The 24,183-nt window shown below is 40.5% G+C and overlaps 1 protein-coding gene across 1 annotated transcript in view; it reads left to right on the top strand.

The window, feature by feature from the left end:
- ARHGEF26 (Rho guanine nucleotide exchange factor 26) overlaps positions 1–24,183 on the top strand; it is a 140,457-nt gene that overhangs the window by 82,913 nt on the left and 33,361 nt on the right. Inside the window, exons 10-11 of the mRNA XM_061193533.1 lie at positions 8,145–8,234; positions 15,287–15,441. Coding sequence (XP_061049516.1) covers positions 8,145–8,234; positions 15,287–15,441 — 245 coding nt within the window. The remainder of the gene's footprint in view (positions 1–8,144; positions 8,235–15,286; positions 15,442–24,183) is intronic.

Genomic DNA, 24,183 nt, shown 5'->3' with positions numbered 1-24,183 from the left:
CACATGGTAGTGTATTTATGTCAAACCTAATCTCCCAGTTCATCCCACCCTCCTCTTCCTCCTCTGTGTCCACACGTCCATTCTCTACATCCTGCCCTGCAAATAGGTTCATCTGTACCAAATTCTAGATTCCACATATATGCATTAATATACAATGTTTGTTTTCCTCTTTCTGACTTACTTCACTCTGTATGACAGACTCTAGGTCCATCCACATCTCTACAAATGACCCAATTTCATTTCTTTTCATGGCTGAGTAATATTCCGTTATATATATGTACCACATCTTCTTTATCCATTCTTCTGTTGATGGACATTTAGGTTGTTTCCATGTCTTGGCTTTTGTGAATAGTGCTGCTGTGAACATAGGGGTGCATGTATCTTTTTGAATTAGAGTTTTGTTCAGATATATGCCTCGGAGTGGGATTGCTGAATCATATAGCAACTCAAAATATTTTTAGTTTTTTGAGGAACCTCCGTATTGTTCTCCATAGCGGCTGCACCAATTACATTCCCACCGACAGTGTAGGAGGGTTCCCTTTTCTCCACACCCTCTCCAGCATTTGTTATTTGTGGACTTTTTAATGATGGCCATTCTGACTGGTGTGAGGTGGTACCTCATGGTAGTTTTGCTTTGCATTTCTCTAATAATTAGCAATGTTGAGCATCTTTGCATTGTGCCTGTTGGCCATCTGTATGTCTTCTTTGGAGAAATGTCTATTTAGGTCTTCTGCCCATTTTTTTATATTAAAAATAAGTTTATCTGTGTCTTAGTCTGTTTCGGCTGCTAGAACAACATACCGTGGACTGCTTGGCTTATAAACCATAGAAATTTATTTCTCACGGTTCTAGAGGCTGGAAGTCCAAGATCAAGGTGCCAGTGTGGTTGAGTTGGGGCCCTCTTCTAGCCACGTTGCAGACTTCTTATAGCCTCACACGGCAGAAGGGAGCAAGGGAGCTCTCTGGGGCCTGTTGTAGAAAGCACTACTGTAAGTCCCCTACATACGAACAAATTCAATTTGGAGAGCGCACTTGTAAGTCCAATTTGTTCGTAAGTCCAACAAAGTTAACCTAGGTACCCAACTAACACAATACTGTACTGTAATAGGTTTATTATACTTTTCACACAAATAATACATAAAAAACAAATGAACACAAAAAAAAAATTTTAAATCTTACAGTACAGTACCTTGAAAAGTACGGTAGTACGGTACAACAGCTGGCATACAGGGGCTGGCATCGAGTGAACAGGCAAGAAGAGTTACTGACTGGAGGAGGGAGAGGAGGTGGGACATGGCAGAGCTGAAGGATTGTCAGCAATAGGAGGCGGAGGGCAAGCTGCAATTTCACTCACGCCTGACGTTGATGGCACAGGTTCTGGTTCCTTTGTGGGACCAGATGCATGTTGGCATCTTTGAAAGTTCGAAACTTGAAGGTTCGTATGTAGGGGACTTACTGTAGTCCCATTTGTCAGGGCTGTATCCTCATGACTTCTAAGCACCTCCCAAAGTCCCCACTTCCTAATACCTAATATCATCTTCGGAGGTTAAGAATTCAACACATATTTTGGGGGGATATGAACATTCAAACCATAGCAGTCTGTCAACTACTTGAATGCATCTCTTGCTCCGTCAGTGGTCTGCATATCCCACTTTGGGAAACACTAAGTGAAGAAACTTGGCCTGACAGGTATGAAATTACCTAAGGTCCTACTGCCCATGGGTCTCTCCTCCAGGACCCCAAATCCTTTGGGGGAGGGGGAGGGTCTTTAGGAGAAGCTATTGTACTTAGAGAAGTTCTAGCCTTGGCCATGAAAGAGATTGTGTCAGATTTTGTTTGGTTGTTACTGAGACATTGGAAAAGAATTCACACAGAAGAGAAAGGAGGAAGGTAATAGGAATTGAATTGAACCAGCAGTGATCCTTAATTTTTTTGAGACTTTTACATCCTAGTTACGGTAGACTGCTACATTCCTTCAGGTGTCTCTGGTTCACTTGATTTGACGCTGGTTCTTTTAGGTAAGGCTGGCAAAAATGTCATGTAATTGCCTTACCTTGATACTTACTGTATGAAGGACCCTCTGTGAAGAAGTGCTGTTCCAGTGAATTGTTTTTTCTAAGGCAGCGTTTCTCTCTCTTGAGCAGGAGTCATGAATATCAGGATTATTCCCCCAATCTCCTAGTGTTGTAGGGAACTGAGGTTATCCATACAGCCAGCTCAGGGATTCATCTTCTTTTTCATTTGTGCAGGTTACTGATGGGGTTTTATAGATTCTGGGAAAACAATGTCAGTATTTTTAACAAAAAGACTGTGTACATAGAGCATTTATGGTTCAAAATCAAAATGTAGAATTTCACTTGCTTCCCTTATCTGAAATGAAAGAAATTGGGAGTTCCCAGTATTTATTTTAGAGAGTGAAATTTTGTATGATGAGGCCCAAGTTTTTAGAACCGGACTCCACCTAAGGCCCTTGGGCAAGTCTCTCTAGATGGTTATTCTTCATTCTTGGAAAAAATGAGTAATATCTTTTTTGGTAATTAAAATGCTAACGAAATTTATTTGCATAGTGTGAGTAATACTTCGGTGACATTGTTCCTGTGCGTGGCTGAAATGACGGTGACAACTTACTGAATTGGGGCTTTGGAAAGACTTATTGACTTAGTCAAACAACTCAAAAACAAGAAAGATGTTTCTATCAAGTGAAATGTGTATTTACTTCCAGATTTTCGGCTCAGATGCTGGGGCGGAGCCGGGGGGAGGGAAATTTCCAGGGAATCGGATAGTTCAGCTGGTGCAGAGTCGTGTCTGGTGTCTAAGGAGTGGTGCTCACGAGATGGTTTCTTACGCCAATGAAATCGTCCCTGCTGCTCTCTTTTATTTACTCTCCCGTGGAAAAAGAATAACTGCTTTAACGTGCACCTCATAAAAATTCTACTTCTATTTGGAGATAATATTCAGTTATAAGCTTTTCTCTTAGTGGCAGAAGAGCCAAGTTCTCTTGAATCTTTTCCTGTAACTTATTGCTTCAGCTATTTAAAAGAGGTCTCTAAGCTGTGTCGTTAAGTGGAGAACATTAAGTTGCAGAACAGAACAAATAGTGTAATGACATCTAGGTAATGAAATGTGTTTATATACATATGTATGTCATCAATTTATAGAAATAGTACCCAGAATCATACACATCAGACTTTCAACCGTGGTTACTGATGGTAAAGGGAGAGGAGTGCAAAAGGGAGGAATTAATAAGGTTTTTTTCCTTCACTCGAAGTACTGCTCTGAAAGAATGCATTTAAGGTTTACAAAGATACATTTTAAAAATAGCGTACTAAGTGTCCGTTACCGAAAATTTGAAAAATTGAAATAAGAGAAAATAAAATGTATCAGTAATCTTGTCAAAGATAGTGACTATTGCCATTTTACGGCATGTCCTTCCAGTGGATGTAAATGTACACTTACACATGGATTCATGTGGTACCCATTTCATTTACTCTTCTAAATAGTGCTGCATGGACTATGGCCTTACATAAATGATTGTGCTCCTCTGATGATTTCTATTGAAAAGTTTCCAGAAATGGGTTTATTGGGGAAAAAAAAGGTAGGTATGATTTAAAGACCCCCAAGTGCCTTCAAGGAAAGTTGTCCCTGTATCCATGACAACCAGAAGTATTTCTAAGTGTCTATCTTACTGTGCACTCCCCAGCATCCAATATTCTTTTCATCTTTGTGAATTTGATAGATTGAAAATATTTTATTTTTGTTTTAATTTATATTTCTCCATTAGAGAGATTGAGTTCTTTTTTTTCCACATAAATTTGGCCTAAAACAAAAAATTCAGCCAAATTTAATAAAGCTTTGACAGATGCTGAAGGAAGGCACAGCTTTAATATGCGGAGGCTGATTTTAATAAAACACTATATCGAAATTAGCGCTTGTCCCTTCAAGATAGTCATTAAACAGAGTCCACTGATGATACCATTGCTTGATATATTTGGGGGAAACGTTTTTGTTTTTAATACACCTTTGGAGGTGGCGGCTGGTGGAGTCTATGTTTGGAAGTTTAGGAAATAAAGATTATAACTTTATTTTCCATTTTCCCTTTCATTTTAAAGTGGGATAACTAAAAAGGAATTGTCCCCCCCTTTTTTAAGTGGCTTATAAATGATCTCTGAAGGCAGTTTACACATTAACATTTGCTGAGCGTTCCTTGTGTCTTAGGTACTGGGCTGGGCACTGAACTAACAAATATGGAAATTTCACAATCTCTGCTCTCCAGTCTTTTTAGAGAGATAATACCCAAGATGAGTCCTGAAAGACAAATAGGGGGGTATAAATCTAGATAAGAAGGAGTCAGCGGGACAGAGTGGGGTGAAGAATGTTCAGGTAGAGGGAAACACACATGCAGAAGTGCAAGGGACGTGAAAGAGTGTGCGGCTCTGAGCAGAGATTTGGTTAAGACTGAGGCCCAAGATAAGAGAAGCAGGAAGTTAGGGATCAAGTAAGTAGGTGCCAGATCATGGTCTTGCTAAGATTTAATTCTGAAAGCTTCGAGGAGCCTTTTAAGGATTTCAAGCTGAGGAGTTTCATGATCAGATTTGAACTTAGAAAGATTGAAAATGTTTTTCTGGATGGCACATAAGCGTAGGGCAGAAGTGATGGCAGAGAATTAGGAGGCCAGTAATCCAAAGGGGAGGGGGTTTGAGCCTGAGTGCGGGGACAGGGCTGGTGGATGAGGGGACAGCAGGACGGCAACATTAAGGAGACTTTATGAACTGTTTGGATGTGGAGGACAAAGGAGCAGGAGGCATCTGAGTGGTGAAGACCCAGCTTTTTGGCTTGGGGAAGCCGATGGTGCTGGGATTGATCACTGACATAGAGAACACTGGACCGGGGGAGGGGGTAATGAAAGTAGTGTTGAGGTTTGGTCATTCCATCCTGAGTTTGAGATGGCTCTGGGGGACCCGAGAAGAGATGCCATCCAGGTAGTTGGATGTAGAGCTTAGGGAACAGACCAAGTCTGGGAGCACAGATTTGGGAACTATGAACATATATTCTTCAAGAGAAATCATAAAAATGCCCTGAGCAATGGCTGCTTGATTGGATTTTGTTCTGTCTTAATCCTTTTAGGATATATATATTATTTTAAAGTCACTTTTTTTTTTTTTTAAGATTTTTTGGATGTGGACCATTTTTAAAGTCTTTATTGAATTTGTTACAATATTGCTTCTGTTTTATGTTTTGTTTTTTTGCCACGAGGCATGTGGGATCTTAGCTCCCTGACCCGGGATCGAACCCGCACCCCCTGCATTGGAAGGTGAAGTCCTAACCACTGGACCACCGGGGAAGTCCCCCTTTTAGGATATTTTAATTGCAGTTGCCCCAGCCCAGCTAGGATATTTTCTGCGCCTAGCTTTGATCAGGTGCAGCCATCAGTCCCTGCATCAGTGAACTCCTCAAGACCATTCAGACCTAAAGATATGCTGGAACTGAAGATAGGTGTACCCTTTAAGCCTAGAATATCTGTTAAGTGACTGGAAACGTCCAAGTGTCCATCAGTGGGGGATTGAATAAATACACTGTGGAAAGCACATATGGTCGTAGCATATGTTGCATCCTATCACTCCTCTGCTGAAAGCCTGCTGGTGGCTTCTCTTTGCACTTAGAATACAATCCACACGCCTGAAGAACTTGCATGCTTTGACCCTGGGCTGGTCCTCTAGTTTCCTCTTGTGCCATTTTCCTGTGTCAGGACCTTTTACTTTCTCAGGCACACGGCACTTTCTCAGTGTCAGCCCTTTGCTCCTGGTGTTCACTCTGCCTGGACCAGCGCTCTCCATTGATTTGGGTACTAACTCCCTTTTTTCCTTCAGCTGTCAGCCTAAATGACCTCTCAGGAGAGGTCCCTGGCTCCCTCCTCACCCTCCTCCTCCCAGACCCCCCGTTTTTTTTTTCCCTTTAAGATTTCAGTCTGTAATTATTGTGTCTGCCCTTCTTTTTTGAGGATGGGGATTGTGTATCTCTTAAATGTTGTAACCCTAGCATCTGACACATACCAGGTACAAAAATAAACTTTTTTTTTCAGTGAATGTTATAAGGCGAGATATTGGCAAGTGAAAAAATTAAGTCACAGACAAGCATTGAATAATCCATTTACAAAAATTAGAATTTCTGCACATTATATGTGTGTGTTTATATGTTCATATAAGCATAGGAAAAAAAGAGAAAGTGTATAACCCATCTTGTTTCCAGTTACCTCCATGGAGTAGGATTAGGTCAGAGCCTTTTATGGCCTGTTTTGTTTACTTACGTATTATCATTTTTTTTTTTTTACAGTAAGCATATGTAACTTAATAAAGCAGTAATATTAAAGTAAATCTAATCAGAATTTCTAGCTTCGTTTTGAACAATCACATGTCTTTATGGCCAATGATCCTTGTTATGGTCAGGTTTTATAGCTTTTTCAGTTAATAAGAAATTGGAAATACAAAGTTTGTTTTGGTTTAGGCCAGTGAACTAATAATTACGTATTAGGTGCAGTGTAAAGGAGAAGCTCCTGTGTGTCTCCTCTGTGCTCAGTACTCTACCCACAGAGCACTTCATTTCTGACCCTTGTGTCACCAAATGTGTCGGGTTTTTCCCCACACCAAGTAGTTCTGCTGTACCAGCTGGGTGTCTTACTGTATTCAATTCAGTTCTCACTCCACCTGGAGATATAGCATCAGATCCCACAGGATAAGGGCTCAAGCCCGCAAGACTACACCCCCAACTTCATTTCCGTCACTAATCACAAGTCCAGGTTGTTACCTGTGTTTCTGACCCACTGGCTGTAAATCAAGTTCCCATGACCCCCTCCTCAGGTTTGATTAACTGGCTAGAGGGGCTCACAGAACTCAGGAAAACAGTTTACTTACTAGATTAGTGGTTTATTACAAAGGATATTAAGGGATAGGAATGAACAGCCAGATGAAGAGATAAGGTGAGGTCCAGAAGGATCCTGAGCTCAGGATGTTCTGTCCTCATGGAGTTTGAGATGCCACCCTCCCAGCACGCAGAAGTGTTCTTGTTCACCAACCCGGAAGCTCTCCAAATCTGAGGTTCAGGGATTTTTATGGAGGCTTCATTATGTAGGCGTGAATTATTCAACCATTGTCCAGTAGTGATCACGTTATCTCCAGCCCCTTTCCCCTCCCTGGAAGTCTGCAGGGCTGAAAGTTCCAGCCTTCTCTTTAATCACTTGGTTGGTTCCCCTGGCAACCAGCCCCATCTTTAGGGGCTTACCAGAAGTCACCTCATTAACATAAACTCAGACGTGGTTGAAAGGGGCTTGTTATGAATAACAGAAGCTACCCATTTCACTTTTATGCCCTGGAGCTATTTCAGGAACTGGTAGCAAAACTAAATTATAGCCAGAGATGCCCCTGTGGCTCTTACATAGGAAATTACAAGGGTTTTAGGAGCTGTGTGCCAGAAACCATGGACAAAGACAAAATATATATTTTGTTTATTATAAATCATGATATCACAGCTACTCATCAAAGGACTATGAGTTCATTCTGTTTGTAGATAATTCAGTAGTTCTAATTAAACAGAATTTCCCTTAGCTTGACCATCCTTGAAGAATCATTGACCATTAGGTTCCAATGGAAGGCTTTCCTCTTCCAGCATCCAGGTTTCTGGTCACATGCTTTGCATGTAGCATTCTGCTGAGAATTTGCCTTTGAAGCCAGTGGTCTGCCCTCAGCTGCTCTGATACGAAGCGGGGAGCAAGGTGCAGCTTGCTCTGAGTTTGGTGATGTTCCCATGGGTGAAGGCGAGGAGGAGGGGCAGAGGAAAGGAGCAGAATGGAGCAGACTGGACCATGCGAGGAATCTGCCGAGAGTGTATGTGGAGGGCATCGTGCGATAATGCACAGAGGATGTGTGTCCCTGAAAGTTCTCAGGACGTTTTTTTCCTCCGTCTTCACATCCTAATGACACCACTTCCAACTGGGTACAAAGTCTTGACTGTGTGAAACTGTGAGTTCTTTAACTGTCTGGAATGAGTCTCTGGAGCTTCCACAGTGCTAATTATTTCCTGTGAGATCTGCATTTGAAAGTGAGGTTTCTCTCCTTCACCTCTTAACCCTCCTTATTATTCTCTGTTTCCAGTTGGTTCGACTCTGCAATGAAGGAGCTCGGAAGATGGAAAGGACTGAAATGATGTACACAATTAACTCTCAGCTGGAATTTAAAATTAAGGTATTCTCTCATACTTCTTCATAAATAGATTTGTTACTGCTCTTGCTTAAATCTTCTGTGAGTAAAGAGATAGTTGAGGGCAACAAAGTGGAGAGGAATTTGCTTTTCACAGCAGGGCCATAAATTGATTACAGAGAGGCTGGCAGGGGAAATAGCAGATGCTTTGCTTTGGACAATTCAGCTCTTGCTAATACCAGATAAAATGACCTTTCTCTAGGCCACAGAGTTAGGTATTATCTAACTGGCACTTTCTTTTTTCCCTAGGAAGACACCAAACTTGAGAAAAGGGTGGTTAAAAATAATAGAATTTTAGAATAGAAAGGAGATTTCTTTAGTATTCTCAAAGTATCATGCAAAACAGTGGTATCCCATGAGCTGGACCAGGGTGTTCTCCTAAATCAAATAAGGACACTCCTTTCTCAGTTTGCAAAAAAGGATTATTAGTGAATTGTTCTTTTCAAATTTGTTTTTCTTCCATAATTCTTTTTTGCAAAAAAGGATTATTAGTGAATTGTTCTTTTCAAATTTGTTTTTCTTCCATAATTCTTTTTTGCAAAAAAGGATTATTAGTGAATTGTTCTTTTCAAATTTGTTTTTCTTCCATAATTCTTTTTTGCAAAAAAGGATTATTAGTGAATTGTTCTTTTCAAATTTGTTTTTCTTCCATAATTCTTTTTTGCAAAAAAGGATTATTAGTGAATTGTTCTTTTCAAATTTGTTTTTCTTCCATAATTCTTTTTTGCAAAAAAGGATTATTAGTGAATTGTTCTTTTTAAATTTGTTTTTCTTCCATAATTCTTTTTTGCATATGTGCTGCCTGTTACTGCTTGTCTCATACTACTCAGGGGCAGATGACAGGATGAACAAAGAAGGAAATAACAATTAATGGCGAGGCTAGGCCACGGTCAGCTCCTTTGTTGGCTCACAGTTCAATTCTTAATGGATGTGAGTGCTTATGGTTGTGATTCTGTTTCGTTTTATGCCGCTTGAATTTAATTAAGCAACTTAAAGCGGTCATATTTTTTTCACAGTGAAAGTGTTCCTAATTTGTGCAGTGGGATTAGAGCGATCGTGGCATTATGCAGATAACTCTCTGCTGTGTCATATAGTTTGAGGGCCACTGATATAGTACAGCTACACCCTTTTATTTTATAAATGAGGAAAATACAACCGAGAGAATAATTAATTGTTAACAGGGTCATTCGGCTCGTGGTGGCAAAATCAGGACTAGGGTCCAGACGTCCTGACTTAACAGATCAGTGTAAACTCTTCCACTGTGACACCCTGACTATAAAGATTTAAATGCAGAAAGGTGATCCGTGATTCTTCTTAGAAAATGATGGGTACTTGCTAAAAACAGCGTGCGCATACACACGCACACACACTATAGTTATTATACCCTCATATAGAAATTTATGGCGATTTCAAAACCCATTTTTTCCCATCCTTCACAAAGAATCCTGTCCTTCACTTTCATTTGTTTCTAAGTATTTTAGAAAATATATCTATACATCAAAGGATTTTTTTAAATCCCCTCCTTTTTAAAGATGATAAATCTCTAACCGTTTCCATTTTAAAAGTTGATAAATCCCTTCCCTAACCATTTTTCTTTTTCTTTCTTCACTGATAATCAGTTGGTTTAAGATACCTTTAAGCTCTGTTTCTCTAGAACCACAATTAATTTGTAACTGAAAAAATGCTTACCCCAAGGGTTCTTAAAAATAAGTGATTAACATCAATTGAGTGCATGAGTTTTTGGTTTTTTGTTTTCTTTTGGTTCAATGATTAAAATTGCAAACTTAAAGGAAAATATTCTAAGTTTAGATTTATAATGAAGGACTTAATTCAGACCACTTAGAAATACTAATACAACCTTAGGACCTCATTTCTATAACACTTTATGGATAACGATGGACATTTTTATTCAGTTCATTTCAAAGATGAGAAAACAGATGTTCAAAGAAGTTAAGTGGTTTGTCCAAGCACATGCATTCTTTCAACAAATTTCATGAGCACCTTTGTGGACTGAAGTGGGAAAACAAAAGCATGATCCCTGCCCTCAGGGAGCTTACCCTCGAGTAGAAGACTACAGAAATACAAAGGAGTGAGCCAAGTCTACAGCTGTTATGGGAGATAGAAGAGTTTTGAGAACACCAGCAATGGAGAGGGTGTGGCCGGCCCTAAGAATGAGGGAAAAAGGGGTGGGGAGCTTGTAGCAGCCAGGCAAGGCTTCATACTGGAGGTGTGTTTGAGCTGATCTTGAAAAGAGAGAGAGAAGGGTCTTCCAGGAGTGAAGAGCAGGAACAAATGCACAGGACATGGTTTCAGCTGCTGTAGCCCAGGAATTGCACACATTCAGTGGGGTGGAGGGTAGCAGGGCAGAACTAGCACTCATGGGAAGGGCCTTGTGTGCCAAAAGAAAGAGCAGGGCAGGATCATCTGGGAGCCACTGAAAAGCTCAAAGCATGGAAGTGACACAGTCAGATGCGCATTTAGTAAAGATGACTTTAGAATCATAGTAAAAGCCTTTTAAACTTATTCCAACTCCAGAAGTCATTAAAACGAAAATTGATCGATGTGAAAATTTAAAAAATTTCTCCATAGAGTGAAAATTAAAGGGCATTTAAAAAGTGAAAAGGGAAATAGGAAACTGGGAAAAAAAATTAGAACTCACATATAGATAAAGGGTTAATATTCCCAACATATAACCTCAAAGTGGTAAGAAGAAGATAAGGAAAAAATCCATTAGAAAATTGCAAACTAGAAAACTGTTGTCAGAAGAGGGAATACAAATGACTGTGAAACATCTGAAAAGATGCTTTACTTCATTCAGAAGAAAATTGCTAATTGAAATTAAAATAATGTATTCTACCACTTAGATTTATAAATAATTCAAAAGTTTGATAAAACATTTTATCAGTGAGTTGTTGGGAAAGCCATGTTTATCTGTTGCTCGTGGGAAAGATTGTTATAACCCCAATGGTGGGCAATATGTCAGTAACTATCAAAATTACAAATGCAAGTTACTATGACCCAGCAATTTTACTTCTAAGAATTTATCCTACTGATATACTCATGAATGTATAAAATTAAACACACACACACACACACACACACATATACAGACATACACACAAAGTTACTGATATGGCATTGTTTTAATTGCAAAAGATTAGAAACAACCTAAACATCTATCAATAGGGGACTGATTAAATAAATTATAGTACACCTAAATTATGTAAGACCACTCAACTTAAAAAAAAAAATGAAGAATTTTAGGAATCGATATGGTAAGCTTTCTGTCTTATATTATTAAGTGAAAAAAGTAAGGTGCAGAACAGGAGGAAAAAAGAGTATAAAAGTTGCTTATGGGTAAGAAATCTCTGGAAAGTTATAGAAGAACAATAACAGTTACTACCTTGTAGGGGCTGTAATCAGTGGTTGGGAACTGGGTAGATGAGGAATGGGGTGGGAAGGAGGTTGTTCACTTAATAGTTTTTCATAGGACTTTTTTTTTTTAACAACCTCCCCTTCCCACTCTACACACATACACCAGATTCAGTTTATTATTTTAAAAATGTATTACAGCAGCTATGTGGAGGGTAAGTTGGGAACGTAATAAAACCGGAGGCAGAAAACCAGTTTGGAGACTGGAAGCAGAGGCGGAGAGATAAAGCGGGATGCCTGGAGGAGGGCTGTAGCCGTGGTACCGCAGGTGTCTAGTCTGGTCGACTGGATGGAGAGTCACACCATCCACCTAGGTAGGGAATCCAAGAGGAGGAAAGACCCTGAGGGAAAGGTAGCGGGTTCTGTGTTGGTTCTATTTGGTTTATGGTCCTACCGTAGCCATTATTGCCATGAAAATATTTACTGAGTATTTACTATGTGCCGTTTTCACATAGTCTCATTGAATTCTCACAGGAACCCCATGAAGTATCTAATTATTATTCCCATTTTATCGTTGAGGAATTCGAAGCTAGAAATAGTAAATTATTTGCTCAAAGTCATACACCAAGAAGTACTGAAACCTGGATTCAGATCTGCGACTGACTGCAGCGTCCACATTCTTAACCATGGCAGCAAAATAATGCTAGTCTTTTCCTCATTTGAAGGGGATAAAAGCTTATATATATATGTCTGTGTGTGTGTGTGCGTTATTTATGTATGTATGTATGTATGTTTACTTACATGTGTTTTTCATTTTTAAATTAGTAAGTTTCTGGACGAGTATCATGTGCTGCACGTGGTAATGTGAGAGGGGTGAGGAGAGCCCACCGGATCGGCACAGGAAGCCGATATAAATTAAGAGCGTGGGCTCTGGAGCCAGCCTGCCTGAGTTCCAGTTGTAGCTCCACTACTTACTAGCTGTAGGACTTTGGGCATTACTTTCTGAACCGTAAAGTGGGACTGATAATGGTACTTTCCCTCACGGAGTTATTGTAAGGATTAACTTAATTAATGGGAGGGCAGAGTGGAGAGTGACTGCTCAGTGCATATGGACTTTCTTTTTAGGGTAATGGAAGTGTTCTGGAATTAGTGATGATCACTGCACAACATTGTGAACGTACTAAAAGCCGCTGAATTACATGTACACTTTAAAATGGCTAAATGATGCATTTTTGTCTCAATTTAGAAAAAACTTGCTCTTCCTTGTCTCACTGGCCCATAAAATTAGTTAAATTTTATGCTGAGGCTGGTTTTCTAGGGTGCTAAGTAACACCAAAAAGAATGAAAATCTTTTCTCCATGGGAATTATATCAATACCTTTAAGGATGTGTTTTTGTTCATGAATTTCTTTTCTTATTTTTGATTCACACCTGGATTCTAGTCTTAGACTAAGCTTCTAAACTGTGGGAATTCACTTAGGAGCAATTTGGGCTACTGTGATTCTTCTAAATATTTTGGTCATTTTTATAGCTTCTTCTTAAAAGAAAGCCATCTGAATGAGTTTAATCTTTCAACAATAAACTGAAACAAAAAACATTTATAATATCAAATTTTTGTTTTTTAAAGAAGCATAGACATATTGCAAGCCACTGTCAATTTTAGATACACATTGGAAATTTATTTTTGCCCAGTGGAGTATGAGATGTTCATAAAACTCAATCTGTTTTAAGAACAAGAGTTAACTGAAGCCTGCGCGCCTAGAGCCCCTGCTCTGCAACAAGAGAGGCCACCGCAGTGAGAGGTCCGCGCACCGCAATGAAGAGTAGCCCCGCTCACAGCAACTAGAGAAAGCCCATGCACAGCAATGAAGACCCAATGCAGCCAAAAATAAAAAAAATTTTTAAAAAAGAAAAAAAAGACCAAGAGTTAAAAAAACTTTTTTCCCCGTCCTCTAAACTAAGAACAGTCATAGGGTGGCATTACATAATACTGTCATTTGTTTATCCTAACACGCAATAACAAGATAGCAGTGCATTCCCAGTAGTTGCAGCCCTGTGGCAGGACCTAACCTGACTCTGATTATTTGTGGTGACCTCTTGTGTGTGCTGGTGAGTTCCTTCCTCCTGAGTTATCTAAGCAACCTCTCTGTCACCTTTTAAGTCTCAGCCATAGTCTGATTTGAGATTTGGAGGCTGAAAACTACATGAGCTCCTTTAAATAGCCAGTTTTGAAATTTTGAGATCAGCCATACTGTTTCATCTTCCATGTTAAATCTTCAGGAAAATAGTATATAACTGATGAGCAACCTTCTTATAAACGTCCTTTATAAATTAAAAAAATATGAAATCCTTTCTTAGCGTTCTTATTTCCTCCCTAATATCCTCAATTTCCTTTGGCTATTTTTAATCATTATTCCCTGAAATGTATGACATTTGGTTGCACCACACTTACTAGAGTTATCTTTTGTGTGTCCAAGAACTTTTGCTTATTTTTATGGATGTCATTTTTTCAATCAGATTTTTGGCAGTTAGCATTTCTGGTAACTTAAAAAAAAGAGCTTTCAAGGGTAAGGATTATTCTGAGGTTTTGAGAGTTTTCCAGTTGGAAACTGTAAACTGAATAAAGAAAAGACAGTATGCAGTTCCTTGAATATAGCCTTTTCTATGAGATTAAGATGGATTATTCTGGAAGAAGTTCATTTTCACAACCAGAAAATGGCATGATGCTTTCAGGGATGAACTTCCATGAGGGAAACTACCGTAAACTTAAGAAAAGGTTTTATCCAGAATACAGCTAAGAAGATAATCAATAGACAAAACATACGTTTGCAGGGTTTTTTTCTTTCCTTTTGAATAAAGTCTTTTTAGTTCATGAATTGAATGCAGACTTTTTAATTTGTCTCTTTTTTTAAAGCTGGTTTTATTTATTTATTTTTCTTTTTGGCTGTGTTGGGTCTTCGTTTCTGTGCGAGGGCTTTCTCTAGTTGTGGCAAGCGGGGGCCACTCTTCATCGCGGTGCGTGGGCCTCTCACTATTGCGGCCTCTCTTATTGCGGAGCACGGGCTCCAGACGCGCAGGCTCAGTAATTGTGGCTCACGGGCCCAGTTGCTCCGCGGCATGTGGGATCTTCCCAGACCAGGGCTCGAACCCGTGTCCCCTGCATTGGCAGACAGATTCTCAACCACTGCGCCACCAGGGAAGACCAATTTGTCTCTTTTTAACCGCGGCTATCAATGTTTTTTTCGTATGTTTGGATTCTGATTTGTGATATTTAAAATAACTTCAGTTGATACCAATAGGTTTCCTTTTGAGGCTTTGCAGTTTTAAGTGACTCCTTATCAATCTTCTTTTCCAGCTGAGAGTTAATGGAAGGGTAATAATTTTTGGTTGACCCAATAACATTTTCTGATTGAGTTTTAGTTTTTATATAGGCAAGTTAATATTAATAGTTTTTTATATTGGAAAATAAATTGTTCTTTCTGATTTTCTCTTGGAGAATGTGCTATCCTTCTCTAACTGTATTTCACTATTACGTACCTGTTAAATACACTATTATATAAAATAATGATATATCATTTGTTTGAATGTAAGTTTTATACTTTACTTTCAATAATCCTAAAAGGACTTGACTTTGGCTTTGGGTACTGAGTGTTTCTCTTTTTGTAGCCTTTTCCTCTAGTCTCCTCTTCCCGGTGGTTGGTCAAAAGAGGTGAGTTGACAGCCTATGTGGAAGACACTGGGCTTTTCTCAAAAAGGACGTCCAAACAACAAGTCTACTTCTTCCTCTTTAACGACGTGCTCATTATCACCAAGAAGAAGAGGTAAGCCGTCTTGTGGCGTTGCTTGCTGTACATCCAGTTTTGAAGCTCTGTAATTCAAACACCTGTTGGAGGTGATCATCCTTTAAAAGCTTGAGATGTCAGGTGTATAGTTTCTACACATGGACTCATACAAGCCTCTGTGCTTCATTTTTTTAAAATTACCTCTACAGCGAAGACTTGAATTGTTACCAGCATCATTATCCTAGCCAACTGCTGCTGGGCTTTTATAGCGTGCAAACCTCTGTTCTAAACATTTGACGGGTTTATGTCATTGGATTCTCTTGACATCCCTGGGGAGGCAACCCTCTTAATATTTTCGATCAGCATTTTTCACAGTTCTTCTGCCATAGGACCTTTGTATAAAACAGACAAAAGTTGCTCCGGTTGAGAACAAGCTGGGGTGTGACTCTAGCGCTTCTTGTAACTTAATTTAAAATCCACTGCTCTTAAAGATTGTTAGAAAATCTTTAGAAAGATTAGATTTTTTTTTTTTAGAAAAAAGTTTCCCCGTGACTGGGAGGATGTTAGCAATACTCCAATACTCCCTGCTTCAGGGAAGAAAGTCAATCCCTTGGTTGGCAGAGTGTTTATTCCTCTTACTTTAGACTTCTGGTTGTGGAGTCAGGTCCTGCTGCAGAAGGAATACTGTACAAGTCTTTTCTTTACAGCATTTGTTCTAACTGTTCCCACTCAAAACGCACACACACATACACATACACATACTCCCCTTAGCCCTTAGCTCTGCCTTTTTCTAGGGAGCATTCTTTATTAAATGTACTCAGTATGTGTTGGATTATAAAATATTTTCCTGCTGTTTCTCCATAAATAGTCCGTCTTTCCTAGAATATGAACTTAGAATGAAAATACAAATCTGTGGTTTGTTATTTCCACATATGAAGGCGATGAAGGTAGGCTGAATTGCTGGCATATGATAGGAATAGTAGTAGTTAGTTCACAGGGTACAGTTTAGACAAAGTAAAGAGAATCATGGAAACAGGCTTCTGTGAATATATAAAATTAATGCCCAAATTTATCACGAAATGTTTATTCGAATTCTACTTCTGAGTTGCTGACATTTTAGCTTGAAAGTTCAAACTAAATTGAAACAGAGGTTGAGCTTTTCTTTCTGCTCCTTTCAATCAGACTGTATTATGAATTACTTCAGCTGCTTGGCTGTCGAGGTGACATGAAAACTTTGTATGGTCTGCCTTGAAGAGCCATAATGTGACGATGATGAATACATAAAGATGCTGATGATTATTTTTCATACTTAGGAAAATAGTGTTCCCATAACTTCAGGAAGAGATTATTTCTCTTACCTGGGACAGTTTAAATAGTTCTAGTAGCTAAGTAAATTTTATAAATACAGATTGGAGAGGAATTATAATTTTTGTATTTTTGTGTTTTGTTGGTCTCCTATGAGATAGCATGTTTCTTTGGCTTTCTTTGCGATGTTTTGTTTTTAGAGGAGGGTAATTATATATGACTCTTCAAATGCCAGAACTCTTGACTTTTAACATCTTCCAGCTGTTGAAATATTTGTTCTGTCTCAATGGACCAAAAGCTTTCACTAAACTTTTGATTTTTAATGATAAAATATACATTGACAGTACCAAGCCAATTTTAAATGTAAATGTAGTTTTGCTTATGGTGATGAAAACATTAAGGGTATTTAAACCAGTATGTCACAACTTTTATTCTTTTTTTTTTTTTAAAGGTACAACTTTTAAAAAAATATATATTTATTTATTTATTTGTTTATTTGGTCGCACTGGGTCTTAGTTGCCGCACACGGGATCTTCATTGCGGCATGCGGGATCTTTAGTTATGGTATGTGGGATCTTTAGTTACGGCATGGAACTCTTAGTTGCGGCATGTGGGATCTAGTTCCCTGACCAGGGATCAAACCCAGGCCCCCTGCACTGGGAGCGTGGAGTCTTAGCCACTGGACCACCAGGGAAGTCCCACAACTTTTATTCTTGAACTTGCCTAGAACCCAATAAATACAGACTTTTGAAAGTTAGAATTAAGATATATGCTATGCTACTTAGCAGTGTACTTTGCCCTCCACAGGAGATTTTGCCATTATATTTAATGTTGCACTGTGAGCTATCCCATATTTGTTTCCTTAGATATATTTGCACTTCTCTGTTAATAAAAGAAAGAAATACAGCTTCAATGGAGAGGGCAACCCTGACTACCTAACTGCCTTTACCAAAACTGGGGTTTTCTTGCCTTTACCAATTAGCTCATCATATTTCTAAGGTGCTCTTGACTCTGAGAATAGCATTGGAGGTTCAAGTTGTTTATGACCTGAATATTTGGTGAGGGTGACAAGCAGACCACAGAGTCTTGATAAACAGGCTGGGTTAAAAATGTACAGTATGCACAGCCGTATTTCTATTATAGCTTCAAGGAGCCAGCTACAAATGCTTTGCATGCCAGAGACAGCCATAAAGGAGATACAGCAGCTTTGAACAAGGCAATCGCTTAGGCTTGGCTACGAGGTACAGATGAAAGATATCTACCTGTGCCAGCTCTGTAGGACTGATCCAACCCCCCACTGCCTAAGTATAATTCTAGGATTCAATCAAGGAGCTTAGCTGCTGGGTCTCCAGTGGTTTTCAGCTTCAGGGAGGCTCCCTGGGTACGGGGAGGGACTGCTTGGGAGGACATTTACTCTTCCTCCTCCCGTCCAGTCTGGTAGATGGTTTATGCTGAGATGGTTTATGCCGGCGGATGGGATGAGTGGCTACCTCGGCCCTGCAGTGTGTGTGTGTATCACTGCTAGTGCTTGCAGAGCGGCTAGTGACCATGCCCCTGTCTTCTAGGACAGGAATTTTCACTCTTTTTTAGACTATCAGAAAGAAGTTTAAAGTTTCCATTAGCTCTGGACTGCTTGTGAGTCACCGTATTGATAGTCTGTTCTGTCAGGTTTCAGAAGGATACGTGATCGGTTTGACTACTTTGGATGAGAAAGTGAATTCTTGGTACTTGAAGCTTTGACTGCAGGTTGTCTGGGTACTTCTAGAGCAGAGTTCTCAACTCGGCACTATTGAAGCCCTACAGTTCGTTGTTGTAGGGGGCGCCCTATGCTGTGTAGGATGTTTCAGCAGCATCCCTGGCCTCTCTCTACCTACTGTTTGCTAGTGGCGCCACCCTCCCAGTTGTGACAACCAAAAATGTCTCCAGACATTGTCATATGTCCCCCAGTTGAGAACCACTATACTAGAATGATGGCAAACTGTCAACCAGCTTTGCCTTCAGAGGGAGGAAGGTGTGCAAATCTATCAGACCTGACACAGCAGTAGCAGGAACATTGTAATAAAAAAGGAATAGATTGCCATGTTGTACTCATAGATTAATGAATAATAACTTGTTATAATATCCAATTTTTGACCAGCAATAACTTATAATTAGTTATCCATTACAGCACACAGACTGCACCCCGATGTACAATGGATTGTACAATGGATGTACAATGGATTAAGTACGATTGTCCCCGGTTTTGAAACGTGAAAACTGAATTCAAGACCTAAATAGGTTCAAACTCCCCAAACGCTTATTTTGCAAGGTAGTTAACTGTCTTCTTGTCTCATTCAGTGCCTTGTATCTGGCTTAGGTCTTCCTTTTCAATTTCTTCTGAAGCTAAAAACAGTCTTCCTCCCTGTAATAGTTTCTACAGCTGCTGTAGCAGAGTACCATAAACTGGGTGGCTTAAAACAATAGGCATTTATTCTCTCATAGTTCTGCAGGCAGAATTCCGAAATCAAGAAACTGGCAGGGCCATGCACCTCCGAAGGCCCCAGGAGAGAATCCTTCCTTGCCTCTTCCGCTCCTGGTGGCTCCCGGGCTCCTTGGCTTGTGGCAGCGTAACTCCAGTCTCTGCCTCTGTCTTCATCTGGCCTTCTTGCCTCCTGTGTCTCTGTGTGTCTTAAAATCGCCCTCTCCTTATAAAGACACCAGTTATTGGATTTAGGGCCCACTCTAATTCAGAATGGTCTCATCTTAACAGATTCCATCTGCAAAGACCTTATTTCCAAATAAGGTCACATGGACGGCATCAGGGGTTAGGGCTTCAACATATTTTTTGGAGGACACAGTTCAGCCTCCTATACTGCTCGGCACATCACCACTGCCTCACTTAAACACAGAATGAAGGGGCTTCCCTGGTGGCGCAGTGGTTAGGAATCTGCCTGCCAATGCAGGGGACACGGGTTCCAGCCCTGGTCTGGGAAGATCCCACATGCCGCGGAGCGACTAAGCCCGTGAGCCACAACTACTGAGCCTGCGCGTCTGGAGCCTGTGCTCTGCAACAGGAGAGGCCCGCGCACCGCGATGAAGAGTGGCCCCCGCTTGCCGCTTTGGCCCCCGCTTGCCGCAACTAGAGAAAGCGCTCGCACAGAAATGAAGACCCAACACAGCCAAAAATAAATATAAATAAATAAATAAATTTATTAAAAAAAAAAAAACAGAATGAAGAAATGTGCTGTAATGTCTTAGCTAGTTCTAGAACACACTTTTTCTTTTTTTAACATTGATGCCATTTTTCATAGATTTCTGAATGTCATCATGGTCATGTGATGTGAACAGCTGTATTTGGAGTTTTCTCAGGTTACCTGCATGTCCCAATCTCCTTCCAACCTGTTCCTTCTCCAGGATCTGTTCCCTGCTTAGTAAAGGGCACCTCCATCCACCCAGTTGCTCCACAGTAAATCTGAAAGCCCACTTTGTCCTTTTCCTCACCGTGCTCCGCATCCGTCTAATGCCCAGTCTTCTACTCACGATGAAACAGCTTCTTTCCTCACACATTGCCACGCCCTTGTACCACCACCTTGAACTCACCCAGAAGACACACCTAGCTGGCTTCATGCCACCATCCCTCCATCCATTTACATTCCATAGCCAGAGTATGCTTTTTAAAAGACCCAGTTTGTCCTTTGCAAACAGCCCTTCCGTGGTCCCACCTTGCACTCACTGAGGCATTCTAGCCCCCAGGACCTGGCACGTGCTTCTTTCTCTGCCTGGAATACCCTCTCTACCTCATAACCCCGTTCCACCCCAAATCTTTTCTAGGCAAAGTCCTTTTCATTCTTTAGGTCTTAGATTAATTGCCACACATCCACTGGGAGCTCGTATCCATTCCTCTAGAGTGGGTTGATTTCCGCTGCTCTGTGTTCCCATAGAACCCTGCACTTTCTCTGTCATAATATTTGTGTTACTATGTGTTCATGTCTGTCGTGTTGACCTTTGGATCCTCAGTGCAGAGACTGTGCCTGGCCTGTAATGACCATTTAATAAATATTTGTCAAATGTGAACCAATCATCTAGATGGTTAAATATAAACAATTTGAGCGACTGCATTACTCACTGGGCAGGCTCCCCCCATTCCACACCCAAGTTAAAATTTCTTTGAATTCTCTTTTATTTTTAAAAGACATGTGATTTTTGTATTCTGCTCCATTATAGATTCATTTTTAATTAATTTTGGTAAAAGCAAGTCTGGAACTTTATCATGTGGCTTCTTACATCTTCTGGAGTTTTATCTATAAACTTATCCATAAATGACAGGTAACCTCAATCTGAAAAACACTGAGGATTGTATTTGCAAAACTGTGCTCTATAGAGGAAGTTATTTTTTTTTTGGCTTGCTTTTATTTTGTACTATCGTGTCAACTAATGTTTTGAGCTACCCATACAAAAGGGTTTAAGCGATAAAAATGTTGAATTATCACAACACACATACATAAGAAGTCAAGTGAGTTTGGAAAACCCTACATACTCCATCCCCCTTTGGGAGATTCACTATTGGATCATTTAGGAAGGCTTTTGGCTACAAGTAACAGAATTCCCAAATAGCAGTGGCTCAAGTGATTAAGACATTTACCTCTCTCACCAAACATGAAGACCGAGGGTGGACAGTCCAGGTCCAGTGGTCACCAATAACCCAGCCCCTTCCCATTCTTCAGCTGCACTGTGCTCTGTTCACTTTTTGCCCCTGTGCACGTAGCTTCATGGTTGCAGGTGGCTCCTGCAGGTCCAGGCATCATCATTTCATTGAAAGACACAGGAGGGAGACAAGGGTGAAGAATAGAGCCTGGCCAAAGGGACTCTTTTTCTCAAGTGGCTTTTCTTTTTATCAGCAGAGGAAAACCTTTCCCAGACAGTCTTCAGAAGACTTCTTTTTTTAAAAAAATTATTTATTTATTTTTGGCTGCGTTGGGTCTTCCTTGCTGTGCACGGGCTTTTCTCTAGTTGTGGCGAACAGGGGCTACTCTTCATGGCAGTGCGTGGCTTCTCCTTGCGGTTGTTTTTCTTGTTGTGGAGCATGGGCTTTAGCTGCGCAGGCTTCAGTAATTGTGGCATGCAGGCTCAGTAGTTGTGGCTTGCGGGCTTCAGTAGTTGTGGCTCGTGGGCTCAGTAGTTGTGGCATGTGGGCTCAGTAGTTGTGGCTTGCGGGCTTCAGTAGTTGTGGTTCACGGGCTCCGTAGTTGTGGTGCACGGGCTTAGTTGCTCCACAGCATGTGGGATCTTCCCGGACCAGGGCTTGAACCCGTGTCCCCTGCATTGGCAGGTGGATTCTTAACCACTGCACCACCAGGGAAGCCCAGAAGACTTCTTGTATCTCACGTGTCAGTCTTGGTTCACAAAACCTGTCCTTATAAAGGAGGCTGGGAAAGCAGCATACGGCAGGGGAATCGGACAGCCAGGGTTGTTTTAGATTAGCCATGAAGCAGGGGAGGAGGCAGTGGTTTGATAGTAGGTAGTTCCAGCCACAACTAGGAAACCCTCTTTTCCACAGAACGTCAATTAACATGGGTAGTTTGGAATACAGGAGGAGTTTTTTTTTTTGGCCACTCTGTGTGGCTTGTGGAATCTTAGTTCCCCAACCAGGGATCGAACCTGTGCCCCCTGCAGTGGAAGCATGAAGTCCTAACCACTGGACCTCCAGAGAAGTCCCAAGAACTCTTTAAAAGAACTAATACATTGCCTTTGAGATAAATGGGGTTGGGGGGGTGGGTTCAAAGAAAGACAGAAGTGACTGGAGATTTAGAACCCACTTGCCTTTGGCTAGTATTAGTCCTCCCACTGTGGTTCATGTGAGTATCTCGTTGGTAGTGCATTTTTTCTCCAATCAGCCCTGCTGTGCCCTTAGAGCTGCAGATAGATTGGCCTGGTCTGGGTGTTAAGCACAATACCAAAAGAATGCAGAAATCTAGTCTAGTCTTGTTATCCATACCAGTAAACGTAATCGTGTCCTGATTTGTTTCTTTCATTCTTCTCCTGGATTCTGTACCCACAAATGATCTAGCCATGATGTTTTTGGGTATCCCTATAGTTAGATGAGTAGTAATAGTAATAATGATGATAAGCGCCTATATTATTGCACATTACAGTGTGCCATTCATTGTGCTCAGAGTGTATATGCAATATACCATTGAGTTATCACAACAACCTAGTATTATTTCCATTTTACAGATGAGGACACTGAGGCAGAGAGAGATAAAGTCTCTTTTCAAGGTCTCTCATCAAAGCCAGGATTCTAATCTGAGTCTTTGACTCTAAAACCTTCTCTCTTAACAATTTATGTTCATTACTTCTCAATTTCATTTTTCTAGACTATTTTCACCTTTCCCCTATCCTGTAATGTTATTGGGAAAAATAGCCTAGAAACTTGCACCTTTTCTGTTTGCTTTGGTAAACAACTTTTTCAAAGCAAGGTTTTGTTAAGTGAATATTTTTATAGTTTTACTGGTCGTGGGAGAAAGTTAGAAGTGGTACCAAACTGCTTTTGTGAGCTTTTCTCTACCTTTAGCTAATTTAGTGTCGGAGTGTGGGGAAGAGCATTTCCTTTTCATAACATTTCCTTCCCACAGATATTTAAGAAAGGAGCTTTCCACTTCCTGATTCCTAGTTCCATAAATATTGTGTGTATTGACATAACTTGAACTCTGTGACACATTACAAATCCTCGGGTTTTAAAAGAAGGATTTTCTGTAATAGAATTCTACCTGATCATTATCAGGAGTGCAGGGATTTAAGTTAGAACTTGCATTTTCCTAAGTAGTTTGAATGCCCAGTAGCTTAAAGCGGTGCAGGCTCCGTGGAAAGGGTCATGGCCTGATTTGGCCCCATTTTGAGTTTTTCCATTTTGACAGCTTTCCCATTATAGAAAACTGAGGCCACCTGACATTGTCCCTCTGTCTCTGCAGAATAAACTCCTTCCTCGGAAAATTAACTTGAGTATCTTGGGTAAAGAAAAGGCAGTAAGACTCTGACTCAAAGCACTTTTATTCCTGGAACATAAAACTTGGTTGTTTCTGACCACTTGGATCAGGTCCTAAGATCAAGATGGAGAGATGAGGTGGGAGAGAAATGAGAGAGCCCCCTTTCCTCTTCCTGCTTCTCTTTTACTCTCGCCGCCCCACATACCCTTGATCCCCTGACATTGCGAGTAGTAAGAGTATTGTCTCCTCTGCGACTGTAAGAAGAGTTGGTGTTGCCATTCAGTGTCAAAAGCTTCACCAACTGAGAAGCACAGTATCGATGTCTGGGGTCAGACAGAACTGCGTGCAAAATCCTGGCCGTGTGACCTTGGGCAAGTTGCCTTTAATCTCTCAGTCTCAGTGTTCTCATCTGTAAAATGGGGATAACAATGTCATCATCTTCCTGGAATGTCTATGAGAATTAAGTGAGATAGTGCACACAAAGCTCTTAACACAGTGAATTGTCCCTGCTGAG

Source organism: Eubalaena glacialis, chromosome 6 (genome assembly GCF_028564815.1).
Source record: "Eubalaena glacialis isolate mEubGla1 chromosome 6, mEubGla1.1.hap2.+ XY, whole genome shotgun sequence".
In the NCBI taxonomy this organism is placed as follows: Eukaryota; Metazoa; Chordata; class Mammalia; order Artiodactyla; family Balaenidae; genus Eubalaena; species Eubalaena glacialis.
Note: the sequence above shows the minus strand (reverse complement) of the source record. Positions and strands in the feature narration are given on the sequence as shown.